Below are 26,054 nucleotides of genomic sequence, written 5' to 3'. Positions count from 1 at the left end.
ATCTCGGAAACTACTATAGCTATGTCAACCAAACTGTATAGAGTCGTTTCTTTTAGGCATTTCCATATACAGTTCAAAAATGGAAGAAATCGGACAATAACCACGCCCACCTCCAACAAAGGTTATGTTGAAAATCACTAAAAGTGCGTTAACCGACTAACAAAAAACGTCACAAACACTAAATTTTACGGAAGAAATGGAAGAAGGAAGCTGCACGCAGTCTTTTTTTAAATTGAAAATGGGCATGACGTCGCCCACTTATGGACCTAAAACCATATCTCAGGAACTACTCGACCAATTGCAATGAAATTCGGAACATAATATTTTCTTAACACCCTGATGACATGTACGAAATATTTTTGAAATCGGTTGACAACCACGCCTTCTTTTAATATAAAGCTATTTTGAATTTCATCTGATGCCTTCTCTGTATAATATTATATATACATTAGGAACCAATGATGATAGCGGAATAAAACTTTACACAAATATGGTATTTTATGCGAGAGTATAAAATGTTCGGTGACACCCGAACTTAGCCCTTCCTTACTTGTTTCTATTTTAATTCGATTTGGGCTTATGTATACCAACGTATTATATTGGCTAGCATTGTCAACAGTTCACAAAAGGGATGTTTGTGAACTATTCATAGCAAGTTGTTGTTGCGCCTACCAACGTATATGAGAAAGCAACACRTTGCACATTTCCACTGCTCTGAGCATAACATACTCGCAAACCAATCCAAATATTTATTCGGATATTTACATACATTTCCATAATTAAATCATATTTTAATTACACTTTATGCATTAGGCTACTAAAATTATTCCAGGTGTTGATTTTCAATTGAAGTTCTCGAAATAAATTCTYATTACGGCATTTGGTCATAAGAAAATCATATAGAATTTAAATTGGCTCCACTTCATGTCTGACAAATTAAAGAAAGCTTATGCAAGATACRTACATACATATATAATTGCCTAGTAACATAACAACAACAACGACAATTTGAATCATACATGCAGCTGTCGACGACATGGTGTTCCCATGATGAATAGACGATTAGTTGCTGTTGCCGGCAGAACACTTGTTTACATGTGTTTGACAAAAGCGGAAGTGCATTTATTGTGGCAGTTAATTCAACACCACAGCATCCACACATTAATACAGAAACGGCCAAAATTATGATGTATTTATGTCGTTGTTGCACAAACAGAGAATGGCGTGCGAACATACAAGGAGAAACTCAGGGTGAATGTGTCTGTGCACACAACATTGCTTGTGCTGAATGCATTTGCATAATCTTCTCAAACTCACTACCTTTTTGGATGAATGCTTATGCCTTTGACACAGGCAACTATTACTTGCTACTGGTATGTGTACAAACTTCTGCACCTATCGCTGGATTATGGAGTATAAAATGAAGTTCATAAATGGAGAATATCACCTCTGCCGGGACATTATGTGTTCTAAGCCGGGTCCAGACTTAATCTGGTCCTTTCGGCAATTAATATTGAATATGCCGGGAACTGTAAAACTTATGCGATCAATAGCTTAGGAAGACTACAAAAATCATTCTGCCGTTACAACAACAACAACAACAACTACAAAAAAGTTGATATTCAGATTTAGTTTTGATCTTTGGATTGAATTCAGCGACAGAATGATAAAATTCATTCTAGCTTGAACTTAAAGTTTTCATTGCTTTGGTGATGTACGATTCGTTTTCTGGAAACTAAATTCCCTTAATTTGAAGAAGTACTATTGACTATTACTGAAACTGTGTACCATGTTCAGCCAAAAATGTGATTTCGAGGAATAAACCACGACTTAATGTCTTATATTAAGTACAAATACCTATTAATCTTTCTAAATATTTAGTCCTCAATGGTCCAAAATAAGGCCTCATTCTACCCCTTCATAGGGTTTCGAAATCATGCGAGTCCTTAGTGAATAGCTGTAAATGATACATTTTTAGTACCAAAAGAGACCTTTAGAGATCGACTAACTACATASATATATGCAGAGCTCCASTACTTTGCCTGCGTTATTGCTTATYACAATAATATTTCCTGTTGAGACTTAACCTAACATATTAATAAATGACCACACAATTTGTAGGAGTCGAAGTAAACATATAGTATAAAACATATATAACTGTAAATCCATATTTCGACAATAAATTTCTAGTGTATTGTTGGTAGTTTTGTCATACAATTTAATTGATTTTGTTCTAACATTTGTTACCAATGTCTACACATTCTGCCACAGTATCGGCAACAATTTCTAATTGTTACTCTGGACCTAGATAAACCTATACACGTACATATATGCCGGTATGCAAATTGATATTCAAATAAATATACATATAAATATAGAGCATGGCAGTGTACAATTAATGCATTCATAGTTGCTCCACTATTGTTTGTGTGAATTGTGGGCGTGTAAATTGCTTATGATCCTTGCCGCTGCTGGCAAAATTCTCCCATCACTCGTCGAATGTCATGCGAAACAATAAATGTTGCTATTCTCTTGGACCACTTGGGTTTATACATATACCCATATATATATATACATATATAGACCCGTGAGAAATTTAGAGAAATATGCTTAATACTAAAACCGAAATGTAGTTAATTTAATTAAACTCCAGAGCATGTTATAGAAAACCTAAATCCCACAACTGCTATTAGACAAACTGTTGAGTGTTGAARCAAGAAATATGTTGAATGCTTTGAAAACAAAAATTACTAATTTCACCACAGTATAGCCAGATATACACCACAGCTGCCTAACTACCATAGTATACATCACTTTAAATATCAAATTTCAGTTGCGGAGTAAAAATACCTCTTTTTAATATTTCCAATTTCCTACAGAGTTTRTTTACCATGGTCCGTCCCTTGCGTATCTATGTATTACATACTTTGAATRCACCTATGGAAACTATATCGACGTCAGTCACCCATCGGTTTGTGTGGCCATGTCGTCTTCAGTGGTATTACAAGTAAGTATGTAATATCTACAATCTGTTGGCTATTTGCATGGCGAAACACAGTGTAAAATTAATATTTATTGTTAGTTGAATTGTTGCTTGGTGACTGGCGTGCTGACTCCCTCCACAACCGCTTGCCTCGGCACTTTGTCTTGCACTACATTGCCTAATGCGACTATTTATGCACTTTGCCTCATTGTAATTTGATTTTGTATTATGGCCATGAGCATATTGTTCGTRCAGATAAGGCAATACAGTAAATATATGTATGAAAGTACTAATGAAGTTGCGGTACCCAGCTATTTACATGGAGCGAAGGTGTATAGAATGCCTGTTGAAGTTGTGTTAGGTTTTGTGAGGGTAATAAGAAAGCAATGAAATAATTCTTTATATGTAATATACTCAATGGCGATTTTGATCAGAAASAGGTATAAGCAATATAACAATCGATGGTGTTATCGATAGTATTTTTTATCTATCGAAACTGTCGAGTGGTCTGTATATCGATAGTCTCGTAGATTCTCTGTAAACATATGTATGGAAACAAAATGTTTGAGGAAAAAATAAAATATTACAAAATGAAATACCAGGTTGCTTAATAGGTTTTCTCGTTTGGTAAGAAAAACACAATTTTATAATCTCTCCGTGAACATGAATACACTTACTCCAACGATACTCCAATCTTTGAATCCTATCCCTAAAGTGAGAATCCGGAAGGTCTGCAAAATACAGCCCTTATGACCTGTTCGTTTGATGAAAAACGCGGGGTAAAATCTGGTGAATATGGTATGGTGGATACTCCAACAATTCGAACTTAAATTTATGGATTGTAGCCATTGTCAAAATGCTCTTGTGACACGGTGCATTGTCTTGATAAAAAAGAYTTTTTCCTTCTGCAAACCGCGTCTTTTCTCACAAATGTTTTTTCTTCAACTGGTCCAAAAGGATGCAATAATAATCAGAATTAATTATTTTACCAGTTTTGAAGTAATCCACCAACAAAATTCCTCACGGATCTCAAAACCTTCTTGGCTTATTTCCGGACATGAACTCGTTTCGAAGCCGARCAACCAGGTTCACACCACTCTTTGGTYTYTAKTTTTGATTCAAGATCATGGTGATAGACCMAWGTCTCATCCATAGTGATAAATCGAGGCGCAAAATCSACTTCATCCTTTTCAAAACGCCTCAAATGTTGCTGAGAAAGTCGCATTCGAGTGTGTTATTGTTCCATTGTTAGCGAATGCGGCATCCAGCCGCACACAGCTTTCTAAAAGCCGAAATTTCATTCAATATATGGCTCACACGGTCTAATGCGATGTGTASAACCTCTATTAAATCTCTCTCCGTCAATCGACGATCTTCAAGGCTTGTACGGCCACGTTGAAATACAGCAACCCATCTTTCTACTGTTATAATTGTAGGTGAACAATCATTATACACTTTTAACATTCGTTCGTGAATTTCTGCCACCTTCCAAAAGTAAGAATTTTAACATTGCACGTTATTCAATTTTTTCCATTGTAAAAAAATACTGTGGCACAACGACATTAAATGGCTTGTAAACAAAGAATGAATTGAAAGATTGAAACGAAACTTCACATATAYATACGTTCATATGAAGAGTGTACCAACAAAACAAAAAACATTTGGCTAGCAGCAATGCCCTTTCTTAGCGAACAACGAAACTTATTGAACAACTTGGCATTGTCAGGTTATTTTAAATAAGATCCCATTGCCGTCGAAATACCCTGTAATGATCATATGATAAGTTGTATGAGGATCCTTTATGTTTTCATTATTTATATAAGAGAGATCTTTTTGGATTTTGGAAATAGTTTACATTTGCTTATCATTTTAATTGACGGAAACAAAATTTATAAATAAACTATAAAACAATATGCGAAAAATACAATAATTAAAGGCTTACAAATCAACGAAAAGTGCCAAGAATGTATGAAAATATCATATAGAGTAAACAAAATCTACAAAAATGGTCAAATGATTTCTTAAACTTTACCTATTATTATATTATAATAAGCACTTGCCAACTGTGTTCGTTTACTCATCTTCAAAAAGATCGATTCATGATAGAAAGTYCATTCGCTTCGCTACACTTGACGAATCGAGACATATGATGTACGTAACTATGATTTCTTATGGTTCAATAAAATATATTTTAATATACTTATAATGCCTATATTGATTATGTCTACGATTTTAAGCATACTTGCTATYCATTTCCAGAAATATTCTTAACTTCAAGTAGCATAAAATTGCTAAGTCAGGTTGTCATTTAGTAATATCTAATACATTTTTAAAAGTCATTAAAAACTGCATCAAAACTTCTTGCTAAGTTATTAATATATTGTCTACTTTACGATTGAGCTCTAGTATTATAATTTCCGTGTCCACCAGTAGTGCAGTAGTGGTATCAGTATCATATGTTGTCTTCATAATATTTCATGATAATAAAAATGTTATATAATATGAAGATTAAATTGCCACTATTAGTAAAATACGTCGGTTTGGGAAGAATTTCATAATGAAATGATACTCATCTTTCCTATCGGAAAAGAAAATTATTGAAGCATAGAAGTGGCACATAAATATTCAAATTTCAAAAAGACAAATATTTCCTTTTATTCAAATGCAATTCTCTCTACCAACTCGCTCTTTATACATAATTATAGTTGCTCCTTTATTGCATATATGTTGTTTCTTGCAGTGGATCCAGGTTTCTATATACCTATATACTAATTTATATATGTATGAGGAAATATTATTCACATTGCAGAATGAACTTCTCATTACCCTGTTTAGGAGCTGTTATTTTTGTAATTAATTAATATTACCTGGGCAGCTAACAATTGAGTTGAACGCTTGCCAATATATTGACAAGACGTGCAATCACATACATACATATGCACACTTGCAACTCATATTCATAAGCATGTATTAATATTAATGAGTTGGTGGCACAGTTTGCTTATGAGAATAAATTATAGATTCAATAAGCCGATATTCGCAAATAATGCATTGTATTTGTGTCACTCAGTGAACATACAGTAAATGTATGTGTGTACGACTAAATTGCGACTGGCAGTTCATACAATGCATATAGTTTGACATGCGAGCCAATATGGTCACATATAGATTTTGGACGCTATAAATAACTCATTAGGCTATAAGTAGTTGCATAGACTAACATTCCTATGATGTGCTCTTATTTATGGGCTCGCATAATCAATACAGTCAATCCAGTCTAGTACGAGTAAAATAATTTATTGCAGAGAGCGGTTTATGTTACGCTTACTATTTTACATACGGTTGTCAATCATGACCGCTTAAAAAAATATAKTTTCCACAGGCCATTGACGTGAACTCATTATGCTGGGAATAGAGAAAAGTGAGAACTTCAGCTTTGTAAATCCCCTTTCAGCGGATTCAGAGGAATAGCYAAATTAAACGAGATATTAAAGTCGAAAATTAGATTTTTGATAATTAATTACCGAAAAYGCTCTTTTAAAACTTCCCTTCTCTTTTGAAAAATTATACGATTTTCGCCCCGACCAACATCTGAAATAAAGTGGTAACAATGCTTGTCCCTAATCTAGTCATTCTTATACTCCTGCAACATGTTGCTACAGAATACAATAGTTTTGTTCACCTAACGGTTTCTTTGTATCACCTAACACTAATCGAAATATAGGGTTATATATATTGGGTAGTCGAAAAAATCKTTTCGTATTATGTTACGTTGTAGCAACCGTATAGCTCCAGTGCTACCAATCACCAAAGGTGAGGTTGAAAGCTTCATTTAACCAAAAAAAAAAAAAAAATTATTTGGAGAAGTTGAAAAAAAGTTACAGCTGTTCAAAAATCAGTGGAAATAATAAAGAAATTCGCTATATTTTGAAATTTTTGTTTRAAAAAGGGAAAATTGAAGTTTTAATTTTGGCAAGTTGCATGGCTATAAAATGTTTGGTTGCACCCGAATTKAGCTCTTCCTTACTTGTTCTTATTACTATAACCTAATAGAAAGTTCATATTTGGTTCATCATTATAGAATTTGTGAATTGAAGGTTACACAAAAACTCAGCAGAATCATATTGTAATATGAATGTCACGTGAACACACAGACGCACGGACACGTGTGTAAATACGTTTTAAATTCCAAAAATTCAATTTTCTTGTGATTTTGCATTTTTGCGCTGCCAAAGGGAATGCAAATATTTGGCAAATTCCACTCATTTCAGCATTTCAACTCACCTGCGCGTCGGTGAAAAGAAAGACCGTGTGATTTAAATTGAAACTGGCTGTCATCAGTATCTTTYTCAGATCATCGCGCCAATCGGTTTGCGAATATGTCTTTGTCACTTGAATCGTCATCAGGCGGCAATCGGCAATGCTGGCAGCCAATCTGCACGAGCTGCGACGTCCCGAGCCGCCCATGCCGACCATGAGCATATTGCCGCGCGGCATCTGCAACACACGCGAGACTCTGGCGGGCCAAAGCAATTGCAGGACAACAGAAGCGCCATCGGGATAAACGAAAACAACAATGCATGAAATCAAATGAAATGCAACAAATGAGTGCGATTGATGTTGATATTAATGTGTGAGTGATAGTGAGTGGTGAGTGCGGCAATGAGTGAATTGTGCGTGGCATGGCGCGGAGATGAACGGATAAGTGAATTTCGGTGTTGTGTCGGTTTGATGACCAGCGGTGCAACACGGACACTGGTTGCACAGCGGTTTTGTTGCAAGCCACACGAGCGCAAGCGCAAAAGTGCGGACGGCCARACAATTGGGCGCGATGGCGMGCAGCAGCGGCCACACACACATGCAGATATGCAGATATCCGTGTGTGTGTGATGCGCGGCGGCGCCAGCAGTGTGCTACCGCAAAAAACATGAAATTAATAGAGTTGCCATATTGTGTTGACAAGCGTATGCCAGCAAGTATGCTTAATTTTGTGTATGTGTGTGGGTGTGCGTGCATGCGCAGCCGTATTTGTAAATATTGCATGTGCAATCACACACTTGGTTGGCTGCAATTCACCGTTGCATGAAATACGTCACGTAAACGCCACGCACGCACGCAGCCGCAAGCCTATCAGTGCTGCATCGCCGCTGTGGAAAGCACTCACGCGCTCACACACGTGCATTAACTGCATTGTCTGTGCTGATAATGCATCGCCCACATACAAAAAAAAAAAAACGCATATTGTTGGTGACCGCCACACAACCACTTAACTCACCTCGATATATGCTCGATGGCGAAGCGAAACAACACCAAATCCATTGGCGTGTGCGAGAATGTATTGTAATCGCGCAGATAGTAGTGCATCAGCTTTTCCAATTTATCATAACTTTCGACCTCATCGTAAATTTTCGGATCCGCATCTGGTTGCAAATAATTACCGTAGAATAAATTTCGCAAATCATCATCGCTCACTTTGGCGCTGGGATCGGCCATGCGGTCGGCGAACGCCTGCTCCAGGGGGAAGCGGATATTCGTTTTGCATGCGTTGCTCACCATGTCCAGCAGTGCGTCGCGATCACGCTTCTCAATCAGCCTGCAATAATAACGTATAATCCTTAGAATAACAAAAACAACAATAAGACATACGTATATGAGATTGCGATGCAATCAGTGGCACGGGAAATTCCGACAGCAAAGAGCGCTTAGTGCAAGGCGTGCAATAGCATTCATGCGGTTTGCTGCATGCTTATGAATTGTTATATCAATGCGGTTAAAGTAACCGTAGTAACACGGTGCAGAGAGGTGTGCACAAAAGCAGATATGCCCGACAAGTAGAATAGAATGTGTATAGTAATTTTAAGGTTGTTTGCGTGTGTAGCCCTAAGCCAACGGATGCAATTTGTTTTTGTGMGCAATGAAAGTGGAAGAATGAAAAATTAATAAATCGGTGCTAGATCTGATTAAAATAGATTCAAATTTAAAATATAGCAAATTTAAGGACCTGAAAGCTCTAAAGAATGCTGGAACCAAGTTCTTACTAAAGGCTAGATGCATGCTTTTTCCCTTTAGTTCATAATATGTACATCAAATGATCACATATTTAAAAAAAATTATATTTTATTTATTTCTCACAATACAAAAGTGAGAAATATTGATCATATTCATGATTTCCCAGAAAGAATTATTTTTAAATAAAATAGAGTATAAAAGATAAAAGRTAGAGACCGGCATAATAAAATAGAATTAAACTAGCAAATGGTCCACTTTAATGTTTTGGTTTCACGGTCTATATGCATTATTTCGAATCAAGAGARTAGAGCTCAAACCTAACGAGTAGAAAAGTGATGAATATTAAGGGCATCTGATTAAAAATACTATTGACTATATTCAATTTGATATTATATAGGTATATGTGGGAGTGGAACCTGTGGGTCAAAGGTTCACATGTGTCTTTTGAATGCACTTCTGACCAAAAACTACGAACATTTATTTAATTGGAACAATGTTCGAACTGTATGGTAGTATAGTTGAGAATAGTTGAGTGGCATAGTGGTACTGAAGTAGTCAAGAGGGGCAAACAAGCCACTGCCTGACAAATGAAATGTAAACTAAATTAAAAATTATAAATTATAATATGTTAAGKGAGTTAATAARTTGTGAAAAATGTGTAAAAACATTAAATTAATGAACTTAATAAACCAAAAACCATATAAAATAAAGTCGGATTTATCACAGACTGAAATGCATTCATAAATTCATCTTTCTACCCAAAGCRAAATCGGTAATTATTAAAACTAGCAGTCATTAAATTTTATGCATAATTATTGTAAGTTCCACCAAACAAAAGCAAGTCTTCACATAACTTTACAGACTTTTGGTTGCTCGGTTTTTTGAMGTCACGAAGGTATTATTTAAACCCGAAGGTTGAAGCGATAAAAGTTCAAGCGAAGACCGATGCGGTAAAACGGGTCAAGCGGTTGCATAGCTTTTTCAAAATAGTTGGGTMAAACGCTAATAATAGCAAGAAGGATTCAAGCGGGAAACCTATGCACAATCTGCTATGTTGCTTTGCCCTCTTGGGATCACTAAAAGCCGCTTTGATGTTTACTTTCACTCTCATAACTTGGAGCAATTTRCATAAGAAGACACATGCAGGTATTTATTGCTACAAGTAGCGCCATCTTATGTCAGCGCTTCTCATTTCCACTCTGACAKTGGCCTTAAATATCAGTTGTGAATAGTTGTGAATATTAAAGACTTACCTCATTTTCTGGAAGAGTACGGCAACATTTACAATAACTAACATGTAGACTTGTTGACTTCGGATTAATGAAATATATTTTTTATTTATGGCCTAACAATCAATGTGTTGGAATGTCTTCCGTAAAAGCCGTAAAAAAGTCTTATTGAAGGTTAGGTTATTGAAGGATAGTTAGGCTGAACCGATTTAACTTAATTTTGTATCGTTTGTCAGAWTCATGGAAAACCTCGTTCCAAATGGAAAAACAAAGAGGAAGTTTATTATCACAAACTTGAAGACAATTTTTCTTTAACAAAATCATTCGCCATAGGTAGCATCAGACAGAGCAAAGGAAACTCTAAACCAAGCTCCCAGARCTTCTGGCGAGTCACAATCGATATGTGTGGTCTCTCACTGTCCTGATGGCATAAAATTCCTCTCCTATTRACCAGAAATGGGCACTTATAGGCCAATACTTTCTTCTTGTTGTCTCTTAGTTATCCTCCGGTTTTAATTACAAGGMTTTGCTACTATATAATTTTATATTTAATTGTCGAAGACAATTTCTGTACCCATAAAAAAATTACACAAAATTGAGTGGAACTGCTACTTCAAAAGTATTAACCCAATTCCAGGYCACACTCAAAACTCCGTCACGTCAACATATGTAAAGCTATGCATCAYTTCCGTGAGTAACTCGCATATGCAGCGCGCTGTAATTACCGCAAAACSAACGACCATAACCGACAGCGGGACCATATAAAAACTTAAGAGCAACTTTAGCTCCGGACATGTATCCGCAAATAAAAAGCGAGCTAAAAATGTAAAAAATGTGTAATTGCGAAAAGTGGCGACCACAAAATTGTCTGACAYCATTCTGCTTATCTGCCATTCTCTTGTAGGTAAGGATATCTACATACTTCTATATATGATTTGTGGGTTCATATATATACATGCTCGAAAGCATTAAAATAAGCGCATACAAACCGATCGTAAAACACACGATACGTTTCATGAGCCCACAAACGGCCAAGCTTCTCAACTTCCTGCAGCCTTTTCGCCGGAACGAGGACAATGCCCTGAAAGACGCGAGTGATGTCACGTAGCGAGAATGTATAATGAGATTTGGCGGGTGTTGGCAGGAATACCCTCAATGCTTGACGGTAAACGTTGACCATTGCTTCGGCAAGACCCTGAAATCAAATGAAAATTGCACATGCTTCAAACATTAACATTTTTATGTATCTAAATATATATGTATGTGGACGTATAAAGATTTTTAATATTATTATATATACTTTTTATGAATCTAAGTGGTGTTTCATGAAAGTGTTGGTGAACTAAGTGTAGTAAAAAATGCTAGACTGGGGAAAGTTTCTTAAGTGTATTATTAGTAGTCGGTAAGGACTGGCGTCAGTAAGTCACTTCTTAGTTCGTTCGGATAGGAGGAGAACGAGGGTAATATATCGGAAGTATAATTGTAATATCTTCACTTTAAAGAGCATCAAACTACTTCGTGTGGCGGTATCGTATGGTGCTCTTGCCACACTCACATCGGAAGAGACTGAATTGGATCCTGCACTTCCTCCTGTGCGATTGCGAGTTCCTTCTAATCTAGAAGAGAAGGGTAGAGATCTACTAAACCCCTTGTCCTTTCAAGCGGTTAGGTTTAAAATCTTACAGGATGCTAGTTGGCAAAGTTGTATGGAGGAGGGTGARGTGACTGCGTATACAAATTCGTCTAGGCACAAATGTATCTCCTGATATTAAAAGCGGAAAAATATAACTCTACTTTATACTAATTCTCTAAAATCATTTTTTATTCGTATCCAAAACAGCCAACCTTTATTTCTGACATTAYTAAACACACCCATAGCCTGAGAAATATTATTTCAGAATTCGACGACGGAAAAATATCCTCGTCGCACATCCAAGATAAATTACCTTGGTARCTAATCAGTTTTATATAAATACATGTGTGTGCATGTGTATATGAACATACGAGAGCTCTAACTATAATCCGTATAAATATATATATATATTCATAATTGTTTGTTTTTAGCTTGCTAACTGCATTATTACTCACCCGCGCCAGCAGCGCCACCTTTTCCGGATAATCCTTGGCGAAATGCCAATCGCCAATCGCCGTAAATATTTTAATGATGGTCGAGTCCTCGAACGAGTCCACACTGACGAGAAATGTGTGTCGATAGAAACGCGGAAAGATAAAGTTGCTGCCACCCGGCACCCCCATRGCGCCGACGAAACTCTGCATACATAAATAATTGAGAGAGAGTGAGATATTTTATAGGGAGAGAGGAGGGTGAAGAGCCAATGAATGATTGCAACAACCATAGAATATGAAAAAAGACAATCGCAATGACCAAACAAACAACACATGGACAAGTTACATTTGTTTTTATTGTTGTGTGTGCTTTTGCAGCTTTTCCGCATTATTTTATTTAACTTGCAACTTTTTTGTTGTTGCTTCTGCTTGCCATGCCACTAAAAAATGTTAAGAATTTATTTTCATTTTCGCATGAAAGCAATAAATAAAATGTTAAAGCGAAAAGCTACAATAACAACAGCAAAAAGTTGAAGTCAAATGAGAACAATAAAATGTAAAAATTGTTTCGAAAAACAACTTTGGAATGCAAACTTTTGTAATATGCACGGCAATTTGGTGGTTGACTGGCTGTGTGGGCAGCTAACCGCGTTGCCAATGAGCCGAAATATGCGGAAGTACCCCCAAATGTGTGAGTACACGTACTGTATATGCCATGCATGAGTGTGTGTCCGCTGGCTTTTACTGTTAAACACTTGCACAGCCAATTAGGGTTTGAGCGGTATGTTTGCATGTATGAGTGTGTGTGTGCCTTTGTTTCTTTTTTTTTTTGTTTTTGTTTGAGTGCAAAAAGTTTTAAATATTACAAAATTGTTGTATTTTTTCAATATTATATTAAAATGCTGCCGAACACGCGTTCGTCGGTTGCGTTTTTTTCGTGCATTTTCCTCCTGCAGTCTTGGCTCCACTCACACTTCGGTTGTTATACATTTACATATAAAAATTCAAGTGTTGGGGGGGGAAAAAGTAACGGATTTTTTCGGCTGCTGTGCTGCGCTCAATTTCACAGCAAACAAGTTTCGTCCTGCTCGGACGCAGCAGGGTCATCAAAGGTCCTCACACTTAATTAAATGGAAACTCTTTTGCATTCATGTGGCAGTTTTTTGTAAATATGTTATTTTTGTTGTAAATTTAAGCAATCAACTTAAAACACGCCGAACAACTACGTGGCCAAGTGTGTTTTGTTTACGAACCGATATCGGTGCTGCCACTTACACCCACACATGTGCGTACATCCATACTTACACCCGCATGAGCAATTTTACAACTTTGCAACAACATATGTACAAATATACATATGTGTGTATATGTTATATGTGTTTGTAGCAGTGTGCATGTGTATTTCTGCATACTTGTTTTTTGCTGCCCACCATAGAGAGCTTTTGCTGTTAAAAAGTCACCAATATAAACAATTTAAATAACACACAYCCCCGTCTCCGCCACAGTCTGCTTACCATATCGACCAATTCAATTTTTGTTGTATCCACCAAATCAGACCAGTAGCCGTGATCCAACCATTGGCGTATCAACTCGAGTGGCGGCTGTGAGCCGTAGGTGTCCTTTGATGGCATGGCGACATCATCGCAAAATATTAAACACTGCAAAAACAACGAAAAMAGCAGCGAAAGAGTAAAAAGTTAACGTGTTGCAACGAAATAATTAAAATAAAGTGAATCCTTGTAAATTAATAATTTTTTATGCCATGAAGCTATTGCACAATTTTACCCTTTTGCCCAGCGGTGGACCGTAKACGCCTTTTCGTCGCCGATCCAGTTTCGACATGATGGTCTCTTGTACCTGGAATGTAAAACAAGCAGACATATGTACATATGTACACAAATTCCGTGTTGACTTTAAAGTAAAATAATGAATAATGTTATAATGAAGTATGGCATGCAAAAAATTGTAGGTAAAACTATTTAAATAATACATATGGCTTATATACTTTTTTTGAATAATCAGTTTTGACATGGATTCTTATCAGCGCTGACTATCACTAACTACCATCAAAGCACCAACATCAAACAAAATAGAGAGCATATAGACTGCATCACATTTTTTAAATACTTCAGTTAAGATCATCCTTATAACTTTCCAACAAAAAATAAACATCAACATTGCTATTGAGCTCTCCCTTCTTGAAAATTATTCAACASGAAATAATGTGTATCTGGCAACTACCCACTACAGGTTTTGTGAGACAGGTCAACTTGATATCATCTGAAGCAAATACTACGTATTATTCCTTCAAATTGTTAACTACGTCATCTTATGGTCCAGATAGTATAAAAAAAATACTTCCACTTGTGCGATTTGGTGTTGTTTTTCAAATTATAATATGTAAGGTATCCCACACTTAAAAWAATTMAGGATAGRTCAGGTTAAGTTAGGWTAAAGTARATTATGTCGRTTGGCTGATMCCYCAAGATGACGTAGGTTTCCAATTAYAACGCTATGTAAAKCCCATTGTCAAATCAGRTCCTATGGATAGATATCAGCGRTCGATAGAGCACTTGACTCTGCTTAGGTGCAGTAGTGAACCAGAAGAAGCCAACGGTGTTCATAACCGTTTTATTCTGCAGCTTATGAGACCTAGCGCACTCATCAACCTTACATCTGCCTGTGATTTGCTGTGACCAGAAATCCAAATCAGTAACTTGATGCCAGAAGTAAGGAGTTTTAGTTTTAGTTTAGTCAGCGAGCTCAATGCTAACAATCGAAGTGGATAGTCAACACTCTAAAGATGCCTGCGCCCCGGGGTAAGAAGCATCCATATCCATATGTAAATAAGCTCGCCCTCGCTCTTACTTCTCATACTTCCATCGCAGGTATGTGAGCAGGGAAAACACAGTTAGTGCTGCCGGAACCATGTATTCTGGAATGAAACCATAGTGTGCGAAAAGTCCATATGCTCACAGTCACTTGAGTAACCAGTTTTAATGACTCTGAGAGCAGCTTTCGCGTTGATATCTTATATTATGTCCGTAAGCGGAGCAACGTCGTGAAGAAAATATAGTAGAGAAATTTATAATTGGTATATACAGTATATAAAACTGGACATAGAAAAATTGTTTATGAATTGTTCAACCATGTTCTCATCGAATGACTCCCTGTGAATTCCAAAAAATACTGATTAAAATCTTACCACCCATTTGTTGGGCTTTCGCGCTTGGGACAAACTTCAACGGGCAGCTGATTGAACTGAGATGTAACCATGCTCCATTCATTGTTACAAGGTGGCATAGAAACTGGTAYTTGGAGKCTAATAACTTGATAAGAACTGATTGAGACACCATGATACTTTGATGATAGTCTAGTTAAGGTAAGTAGTCTAAGATAAGGCTAGACTTTTGTGTTGATTATCTCTYAGTCAGGCCAACGACTTTCCAGCCCACGTAGTCCATGTAATTTACCAGAGCTTGAATATCTTTATACATTTAATGACGTTTATGAAGTTGTAATCGATAAATCAAGTGTGGAAACCTAGATTTCTTTTTTATATTGGCTATTTGGCTGCCAATTTATTCTGCGTGGGTTTTTGAATAAAGTTCTAGGAGTAGTCGTCAAAAAAATTACATAATCTCAATGGCAACATTCTCGTAAATTTTGAATATTCTCATGGAAGTCTGGTTTATTTATTTYATTTGGTTTGTTTATCAATAAAAGTACTACAGTAGAGATGACTTTGAAATTTGCGAACAGATGCTAATCTCAATCATTAACATTTCCCATTATGGATATTTTCAATTTCAAATCGCGCACGAGCTTCGACTGATCAAAAGGTAAAYCATACYCCAAAATTTACATGTAATATATATGTATGCATAYATTTGGCTTTCTAGGGAATAAATCACATTACTTCTCAAATTTACATAATTYAGTCACTTCTAATACGGGCTGCCMAATAACATATTCTTATTGCCTATTTCGTTTTAATACCTTTGATTTACGAATCTAGTGCTGTTTGTTGTTGCAATAAAATTCTCATGTGAATGAATATGGTATATAAGGCGTTTAACGAGGTAAGCATGGACGGATGTTAGTTGGAACCAAAAAGTATATAATGTTAGGGGACAAATTCGTATAATGCTTTAGTTCTTGGACGCAGTTGTGTATTTGTAAAAATCAACGATAAAGACATAACCTTTATATTAGGTATACTGCGGCTAAAAGTTTGTGGTTCCCTCTATTTTTGGCATAAAACGAAAAAATGCGAATGTTCGAGAAATATTTCCACCAAATGTTATTCGGATAACATAGACCTTGAACGAAATATTCGGTAAATAGTCAACTAGATTGTAGAATAATGAATCGGATGAACAGTTTTTTTTTGTAATTTTCAAGAAAAGCTTTACAGCGTGCCTCTTAGCTTAACCTATAGGTTGACATCGTTTGATTCACAGTTTGAAATCTTTTCTTCCTTCTCCCTTCTACCTTATCTTTCTCTTATTTTTTATTTACTAATCTGTTATGCCATGTTCTCTTGGTATATGCAAATATATACATCGTACCAACCTCTATTTTACTAGTTAAATGAACGAGGACTTTGCTGATTTATGAAATGGCTTCGATATGAAATTCCCAGAAGATTGTAATTTTGTTGTAAACATGATAAGAAATGTTCACAATTTCATACGCCCRGTTTTTATTTCAAAATTTATTGAAATTAAATTGTTTATTGCTTTGGACAGTGGTCGACATTTTTGCATGGTTTCTTTTTTGAGGTGAATTCGTATAGAGAGCGATTCAATAGTGTCAGCGGAGTGTTCTACTTGTCTTCTCCGTTTTTCGTAATACCAAAATGCATACTCAATCATAAAGGATTTCGTGCAGAGCACATCTGCTATGTACATAGGTACATAGGAACAATTGTGCTAAGCCGACCCCCGCTCTAGATTATTTTGGATGTTCGCAATGAGCGAACTCTAGTTCGTTTGTGATTAACATTTTTGTAAGTTCTCCGTACTACCGATAATCGAAAGAAAAGTTGGACAGAGAGTTTTTCACCAGTCACAAACTCTAAAAATACATTAAAAAAATACAGTTATTTTACCAAGTTTGTATTACCACACCTAAAATGTTGTGCTTGGTTAAAACAATTAATGAAAATAGGTTGCTTCGAAGATAAATGAGTTCTAGCGGCAGAATTAAGTAACCTCTTAAACAGTGTGAAGGTGTGTGTGGGTTTGTCGAAAAAATTGATGATTTACAAACGAATTAAAATAATAGAAATTAAAKCGCGATTTTTACGTTTTGTATTGGGTTGAAAGCAACAAACGAGTGCCAACTGATTAACATAATTGRAGCGCTCAGCACCGAACGCTGGCCAGTAAAGCCATAAAGCAAATGAGCCAGCTAACCGTCAACTAATGGCTAACTAAAGGTTGGCGAGTGAATGTAAATGTCAAATTGTGAATAATTAAAAACAAACAAATTTGTATAGGGCTAAACAAAACACAAAAAAAAAAAAAAAAAAAATTTGTCAAATTTGGGCCGCCGAGTAAAAAAATAATGGCTTTCATGGTTTAGGTGATTATTATTTTTTGCCTTTCGCTTCGGGGGCAGCAGCCAGTGTGAATTTGTAGCAGGGTCACGGTGGCAGTTGAATGAACCCACCTYGGTAGGGCCAACAGCAGCAAATAACGTTTATGTGCAAAAGTTAAGCTCACTAGTGGCGGCGGTCGKTAAGTTGCTGGCGGTTTTATAGACRATATCGTTGTGGTTGCTGTTGTTGCCAAACTCAATTTCAATGACAACCGCACAAGCACCAGCGCAGGCACTTGACCATGCGGCCGGCTAGATTTCAGGCAAACTGTTGCATACAACAATACAAGCAGTCTGAAATTTGCATGAGTGTATGGCACAAATGTGTGCGTGTGTGTGTGAGCAGTGTTTATAAGTATGGGCATTGCAGGCACTTGTGCTGCACCTACGTATTGTCGGCCACTTCAATTTGTAGTGCTTACCTCAAAAATAGAAACTTTGTAGCACAGTCATGGACGCACACACACACATACACGTGTTCACACACGGGTATTTATGACAAGCGAAACAGTGTCGTGCTGTTGCCAATTTTGGCATTTGAGTAGATCTCAGCAATTGCAGTGGCAAACGAGCTACCGAAATTGCTGTAATAACTGAACAATTTCCAAGCAACTTTTCGGAGCAACAATCGTTATGCATACAACATGCCACATATTGGCAGTACATCACTTTAGCCGCACCAACACGACATTACACACAACCGCACACTTGCTGACTTGCCATTTTTGCAATCTTCACCACACACCACACACCCCTTCACCCACAACCACAYTCCTTCAGCTACTCGCCCACACACTCATTCGTTCACTCACCAGCTGTGCACTTGTGCGTGCCGAAAAGTTTACAATGTTGACGAGATTTGTATGCTTAGGCAGCGCATTCAGATTGCTTGTGATGACAGCACTCTTGCCGGTGCCGGTGGGTCCAATAACCAGCATCGGATAGGATTTGTTGATACAAAACTCTTGCCAATAGGTAATTTGACCGGATTCCTTTGTCGGCACGATGAGCTCACTGATGATCGCACGTTCGGGGAATATATTGGCGGTGGCGGTGGGGTCATCGGTGGACTTCTGCCAGGTCCACCAGTTTTCCACTTCGTCGAAACGATAGTCCATGAGTGAAAGTTTTTCAGGAAACATTTGACCGCGATTGAGCGAGAAATATTTGGGGCGCGGATATTCTTCATTGGCGCCATAGAGTATCTTGCGGATTAGTGTGTCGAAATGCTTTTGGCCATTAACTGAAACAGAGCAGATTAAAAGTATACATTTAGGGTGTGTTTTAGTAATATATATMTCGACTTGAATAAACAGACACTTATCACTTATGCGGTAGAGTTCTTCTCTGAAAACTAAAAATGCATTCACTTATTAGAAATGTCAGCGGAATGTTTCAGGAGATAAGAACTATCAAGATATCTACCATCTAAGTATTTTTTAAGGATTCTGTATTTTTTTTTACTAAAGTTACTTTCCTTGGTAGGTTAAAAGGAAAGGTGTGGGAGCGTCAAACTTGGCAGGCATAAGTCCTTAAGCCGTTATTAGGTCTACTGCGCTCCCACGTTTACTGAATTAGATGAAGTATAATTACAAGTGTCAGGATTGAGTTCGGGAGTGAAGGAATATATGATCGTTAAACCGGAAGTTAGAGTTTTCACATTATGGGTTGGGAATCTAGTACAAGTTTTTTGTTCAATTATTCGTAGAAATGTAAGGAAATTACCTGTCAATGCAGATCCATAAGCCCAGGCGAAGCAAAAAAGAAACATTTGCTGGAACCAAACTTGATTAAATGTTTTATGCTTGTCCAAAAAATGAAAAAAGAAGCGTGAGAACATCTGCAATGCCGATGAAATACAAAGAAGGAAAGAGAGTTCAAATAAGAATTCAAAAGCATGAAAATGCAGAGAGACTATATATCAAGTACTACAAACCTTATACTGATACATGGGTGACGGTTCAACCATTTGTTTACATTCTTTTAGTATAGCCAAAGCAGCCGGAATCAACCAGTCGACCATATCATCGAATAGTGTCATATAGATCTCATTTAGACCAACGGTCTCGATCAACACATTCAAGAAACTCTTATGAAATGTGCGCCAACCCAGCTGCGATGGTTCCATGTAAATCATGCCRCAGCGTGAAACAGTAGCCGGTGAGGCCTGCTCCAAATCGGCTGGTTCGAACATCATATTCATTGTTCTGGTCATTTGTATTATCTCACCAGACATTAGACAAAGTTTCTTGTTATCATCCAAGACGGTATTCAGATTTTCAATCCACACAGCATCGACGGGTCCATCGAAAAAGACCCAATGGCGTTCAGTGGTCGGTGCGGTGGCCATTTCTCGATAAGTTTTCGCCAACACACCATCATACCATTCGTGGGAAACCGGATCGAAACGACCATACAACTGACCCATTGTAATGGCTTTCGGATTTATGATACGATAATTGACGGGAAATTCTTTCAACGTGGCATCAGGATCAAGACTAACACAGCGCAAGGCTACAGCGAGCATCTGAGTGAATAAACATTTTTGGATGACAAATGAAATTAATTTATAGGTATTTGTATTTTTAACTGGGTAAGAAATTTGTAAGATGCGCTCGTGTTGTGCTTTAAAATGTTTCGGTGTTTGCGTTCTTTTGGTTGTCCGGTATTGCTTGCAATACCTACGTACTCACYTGATAAGCCGTTGTCTTGCCACCCATCGGTCCTCCAACGATCATCAAACCATGTCGCACGAGCAACATTTCATAAATTTGCAATATTTTTTCAATGAACCACGGAGTTGGTTGCAAGTTCTGCTCTTTCAGATTAATATGCAGCCATTTTAGGATATCATCGCGCTTCGGCTAAAATAACAAATTATTAATTTAGAAATTCATTTAAGTATTTACTTGTTATTATTTGAATGGTTTGAAAAAATATATAATAATATTTTAGATTTTGGATTTGTTCAAAAATATAGCGTAAAATAACATTGTTCCAGTTTTATTAAGGTCTGTCTTAAATTCTCATTTTCCTATACCTGTTTTGAGAACATTCTTAGATGAACTCGGTAGATCAAATAATCGGAGTAAACATACTAATGTCCACAATAATGTCGCGTTCCCATGAATAGCAAAATCAGGTATATTTCAATTTTTATAAGTTTTTTTTTAAACTAATTCCACTCACTTGTAGTACAAGTTCTGTGGATTACTCAAGCTGTGTTCACGCTGAGCATTTTTTACCTTAAATAGAAGAAGGCCTTAATTTTTTCGTAAAAAATATTTACTTTATTCAATCTGATTTAACAGTAAATAAGAGCCCATTTATTAATTTGCTCATCACTCCTTATACTTAAGGAGTATTTCATATTTATTTCATAGCTATTTYGCATTTATTTAAATGAGCGCTTCATTGARGCTGTGAAGATAAAATCAACTACTTACCTCGGGCAGTTCGGTTCCAGGGAATAAATCCATGTAAATGCCAACAAAGAGCGAAACATCTTGTTCCAAGAATTTCGGCAAGTTCACGTCAACAATGGCGCGCAACACAATTTGCGCTTCGGGCAATGTGGTATATAGACGTCGGAGCGAGGCGGAAGCCAGCAGKACGGACTTAACAGCGCGCATACCTGTAGAAATAATGTTAAAAATGCAAAAAATAAGATGTTCAAAAATGCGCATAATATAAGATTCGCCTTAATGCAGTTAAGAAGCATATTAGTAGAATGCAAAAACTAAAATAGAGATTCGTAAGTAAAGTAAAGTTGTGTGCGAATTTTTGGCACAAATAGTTTTCATCAAACATAAATTGCATTAAATGCTCAGCTTTAATTTCCCTTTCACTCTCMTTTTCAGCGCCGGCTCGCGCATTGTGACACTTCTATACTTTGGCGCATAAATTCAAAATCATCGATAACTATTTGGCAGCTTCTCTAACCTCTGTGGATTTTCGAATGAAACGTGAGCGAATTCCTACGTGAAATGCCGCGAATGACAGTAAAATTTATATTTTATTGCAAACATATACACAATCTACATATCTATAAGGGTAACACCCACAAAAGTTTTTCCACAATTTCGGCACTTCTGGAAGGCGTTAACATTCACAAAATAAGTTTTTCCATTGAAAGTCGAAAGAAGATATCTATCAGTGTTTGCGTACATAAATCTCATCGTTATTGAGTGAGTAGGTGCCAGTGCCGCGGCTATTTCGCCCGCACACGAAAATGCCGCTGTTGAACTTGTGAATTAACATTTTTTGTCCACACAAGAACAAATAAAACAAATGAAATAATATTTCGCAAATTCTTTTCAATATTTCTGCAATTTATCAACCAAAAGTGTTGTCAAAGTCGGTATGCAAATGCGCTTCCAATATGAAAACAATATTATTGTGAAGACTTTAGCACTAGCTTTAAAAGGTCAATTATATAGGAGGATTGCGAAAAGTCTGCCTTGACGTTCACAGCGATATGAAAGTGCTATTTTGAAGTTTTCAAAAGTTTCGCAGTGTGGTTGAGTTTCCTATATTGCCTTCTGACCATTCTGACATTTCTTTTATATAATAATAATTTATATGAAACTTCAAGCAACCGAAATTGTGGGATTCTCAAAGCGGTGCTTTCAAGCGTCATCTGCGGCATATATTAAATTTTTTAACTTTATAGTGGCACGTTACTTGGCAAGCTACAGATCTATTTGGGATCCACAAATTTTTAATTTTTCTTAACTGTCAAGTACTGATCGAACTCTAACATTTTAACTGAAGCCGATTTAAAATAAAAGGTGTACTTTTTAGTCTCAAATAAAATGCATTTGATTTATTTTAATGACTAATTTTGCTATAATGATCGAAAAATGATTTTGAGCAAGTGTCCACCCCGGCTTACTCCGGTAAATTCCAGCCGATATGTCCGACTTTTGACCACTTTTTGCAGCTATTGTAAAAAATAATGCACTGAACCCTCTTTTTTAAGGCGTCAATTGTTTTCGGCCTATCTGAGTAGACAAGCGACCTCAGCTAATCCCACAAAAATAACCCAGCGATGATAAATCGCATGATTTTGGAGGCCACATCACAWATCAAGACGCGAAATGACTCTTTCACTAAAAGTTTCCTTCARTGAATTGGTTATTTCGTAGTTGTATGATGTAGTGCCATCTACTGTAACTAAAGGGCATCAAAATCAACTTGGAGGAGGCACAAAAAAGTTATTAATCATAGCCCTATAGCATTCCCCACTGACCGTAACAATACTGAAGAAATATGGATAATTCTCTCTGCCCATAGAATACCCCAAACAGTGACTATTGGCGTTAYTATACAAAAGTGAGCTTCATCGCTGAACAATTTTTTGATAACCGGGACTGATGACCATCTCTCTTTATCACATGGCTTCAATTGTTGTAAAAATTGGATTTTATCTATAAGCCCACAAACCAAGATCTTCCATAAAGTAGATGGGCGCATCTCCAATTCCTGCGCGCTGTGGCGGATGGACTCATTCGGTTTTTCCCCAATGGTCTGCTCCATGTCGATCGTTATGAAATGCCAACCAAACTGGGTATAAAATAAGTAAAAGCTGTCAAAAAAGACTAACTTCGAAAGAAGCATTGCTTCATAGAATACAACACGTCTTAAAGCGCATCTGTTGAATTCAGTACCATAAACCCAATAGCCCCACGGATTGTCTCAGGTATGAATATGTCCATTACAATAAAGTATGGCTGCCATGACCGCATTATCTTTATGTGTTCGTCTTACCAATGAAATAGGTAAAAGTTAGAATGTTTGAAGGGGTCTTAGAAGTTGTATTCTGTTCGATACCAAATTAATATAATATTCAGCATTAATCCAATAGAGCAAATACTCCGATATAATTTKATTTAAAACTTCTGCAGAAAACTAATTGTTCGGATATTTACCCGGAGCAAATAAGGCGCAAAYACATATTTCAAAATAAAATCTTACTTTTATTGTATACATCTATTAAAACCAAAATATATATTTTTTTTTACTTTTTCATAAAAAATGTAACACATTCGCTACCGTCAAGCATTGTAAAGTATCCTGAAGAGTAAAAGCAAAGAAACCAGCACTAACGCAAGCATTTGAGCGGATGACGCGGAGCAAACGAAAGGAAGGAAGAAATAAAGGAACAATGTCACAAAGAAAATCATCGCTGAGCGCGCATTTCCGCAATCTGATCTGCGTCTATTGATGTAGTACATTCATTTTACAAACTTTTTTTTCACTTTCTCGTCAAGAATGCAACACTTCACTGCAACACCATTCGCACCATTCAATAATATACAATTCATACAACATTTTCGAGAATTCTTTCGGTATGATAGGTGACAAGAGCTCTTCAAGTGCATATGTGTGTACATTCACAAATAAATACTTGAAAAACATTATCCACAATAAATCGAACTCATCGCGTACTGAATGAAGGAACGTTCAGATGGTCAGTCAGCCGTACAACCTCTTATTAATAGTTCACATCTATACAAACATRCGCATATCTCATCTCATTAAATCCTTGCACATGTATATGGTATATAATTTTTGGCTTACCGTAATCGTAGTGTGATTGCGAGGATAACTGTTCGGAACACAATTTATATGTRTGTACAATCTTTTGTGCCAGTATTCGTGCCTGGTCGAAACCGTTCGAATATAAAGTGATTTCGCCAATCATGGCATAGTCAGGTACCATCATGGCCACCGTGCGGAAGAGCACTTTCAGATTGTCTGGTAATTCTGTGCGGCCAGCATAGCTGCGGATGAGAAAAAAATTATAGAGTATATTAAAACTGCAGGGCACATATGGTAGATACAGAAAAAGAATGGACACATATGTATTTTATTCAACAGATGTATTGTAACCAGAGTTGTGTTGTGTTTTGTTTCACTAAACCAAGAAAACCACTTTAAATCTTGCTGTTGGCATTACTCATGCYTTTGAGAGAGAAGGAGGAGTCTTCCGCGAGATTTATAAAATATTAGTTTTACGCCTTAGGAAGCGACTCAACATTTCGGAAGCAGAAATTASTGGTAAATTCTATTATATAATGAATTTAAAGGCAAAGATGGCCGAACATATAAGCCGGAATTTGAAATTTCTATGRCAGTTGGTGCATCGTCTCTTATTTGTTATCTACAACATTGATGGGTAACCCAAAATCGGTTCTTAATTTCCTTAAGGTTTGTTATATAGGGAACAATCCTTATGTTGGGAAATTGTATGTAGTCCAGATCAAAACTGTTGAGAACACTCTCCCACTCAACAAACTCTTCAGTAGTAAACAAACAAGTAAGTGGTCAAATCAAAAAACCTAACCAATAAAATTATTTTGGTAGAAATTGAAGTATGRTTTACAATGCTCTTCGTGTTTAAGTGCATTTGGGCTTTAATCTGGTTAAAGTTTCCAATATAAATATGTTACATAAGCTTATATTTRTGTACATAGTATATCTTCTTTTAGATTCACTTTTATAAGGTTTTGTAGTGAGGAAGAAAAATGTGAAGTGTTTGTGGTCAAAACACCTTTATTCTATTACCGCATGGCTTGCCGAGGAAAATAGCCTRCCCTGAGTTTCTATCCTCTGCAAAAATTGTGAAAGTAAATTGAAATGTTTACCGAACTTTTCACAATTTCAACTGTTTACGAAGTCTGTTTAATGGAAGTTGCCAAAGATAAGCGAGAATTGCCAAAGAATAAAAGGAAGTGGCAGCATTGCTCAGTGGTTGTTCAATATGTATGTATGTTTATAATTTTGTATTTCTTCGAATAGCGCAAAAGCTTTAATTTCAGTGAAAATAAGTTGTTGGTGTTTTTATAAGAATTGGTGGTTAATAACGATGGCTTGAAAAGCGAAAAGTCGTGATTGAATTAAATTCTATATATGATTGAAAGCATGATTTCAGTTTAGTTTTTAGAAATTAATATTGTACATACATACATATTGTTGATCAACGAGAAATTGTCTTAAATTTAAAAGATGGAAAAACGTTTTTAAAGCCTTTATTTTCAAAACACTTTTTTTTTTTTAAGAATAGAGAGTTAAGAATTTGATATTTCAGTAAAAGATAACTTTGTAACATTTTTAAACAGGACTATATGAACATAGGTCCCTACTTCCGTGTTGTTAAT

At 36.5% G+C, this 26,054-nt stretch overlaps 1 protein-coding gene across 1 annotated transcript in view; it reads right to left on the bottom strand.

Annotated features, from left to right (window-relative positions):
• The window catches only part of LOC108973837 (dynein heavy chain 3, axonemal), a gene marked incomplete at its 3' end in the record, with an annotated part of 90,313 nt that overhangs the window by 27,319 nt on the left and 36,940 nt on the right, over window positions 1–26,054 (bottom strand). Inside the window, 12 exon segments of the mRNA XM_018941337.1 lie at window positions 7,268–7,499; window positions 8,259–8,576; window positions 11,211–11,416; window positions 12,310–12,492; window positions 13,803–13,946; window positions 14,074–14,145; window positions 18,705–19,135; window positions 19,618–19,732; window positions 19,829–20,419; window positions 20,586–20,756; window positions 21,339–21,526; window positions 24,475–24,677. Of these exon segments, the coding sequence (XP_018796882.1) occupies window positions 7,268–7,499; window positions 8,259–8,576; window positions 11,211–11,416; window positions 12,310–12,492; window positions 13,803–13,946; window positions 14,074–14,145; window positions 18,705–19,135; window positions 19,618–19,732; window positions 19,829–20,419; window positions 20,586–20,756; window positions 21,339–21,526; window positions 24,475–24,677 (2,854 nt within the window).

This window comes from Bactrocera latifrons, unplaced genomic scaffold, assembly GCF_001853355.1.
Source record: "Bactrocera latifrons isolate USDA-ARS-PBARC rearing strain unplaced genomic scaffold, ASM185335v1 scaffold_502, whole genome shotgun sequence".
NCBI lineage: Eukaryota > Metazoa > Arthropoda > Insecta > Diptera > Tephritidae > Bactrocera > Bactrocera latifrons.
The sequence above is the reverse complement of the archived record's forward strand: the minus strand, read 5'-3'. Positions and strand labels throughout refer to the sequence as shown.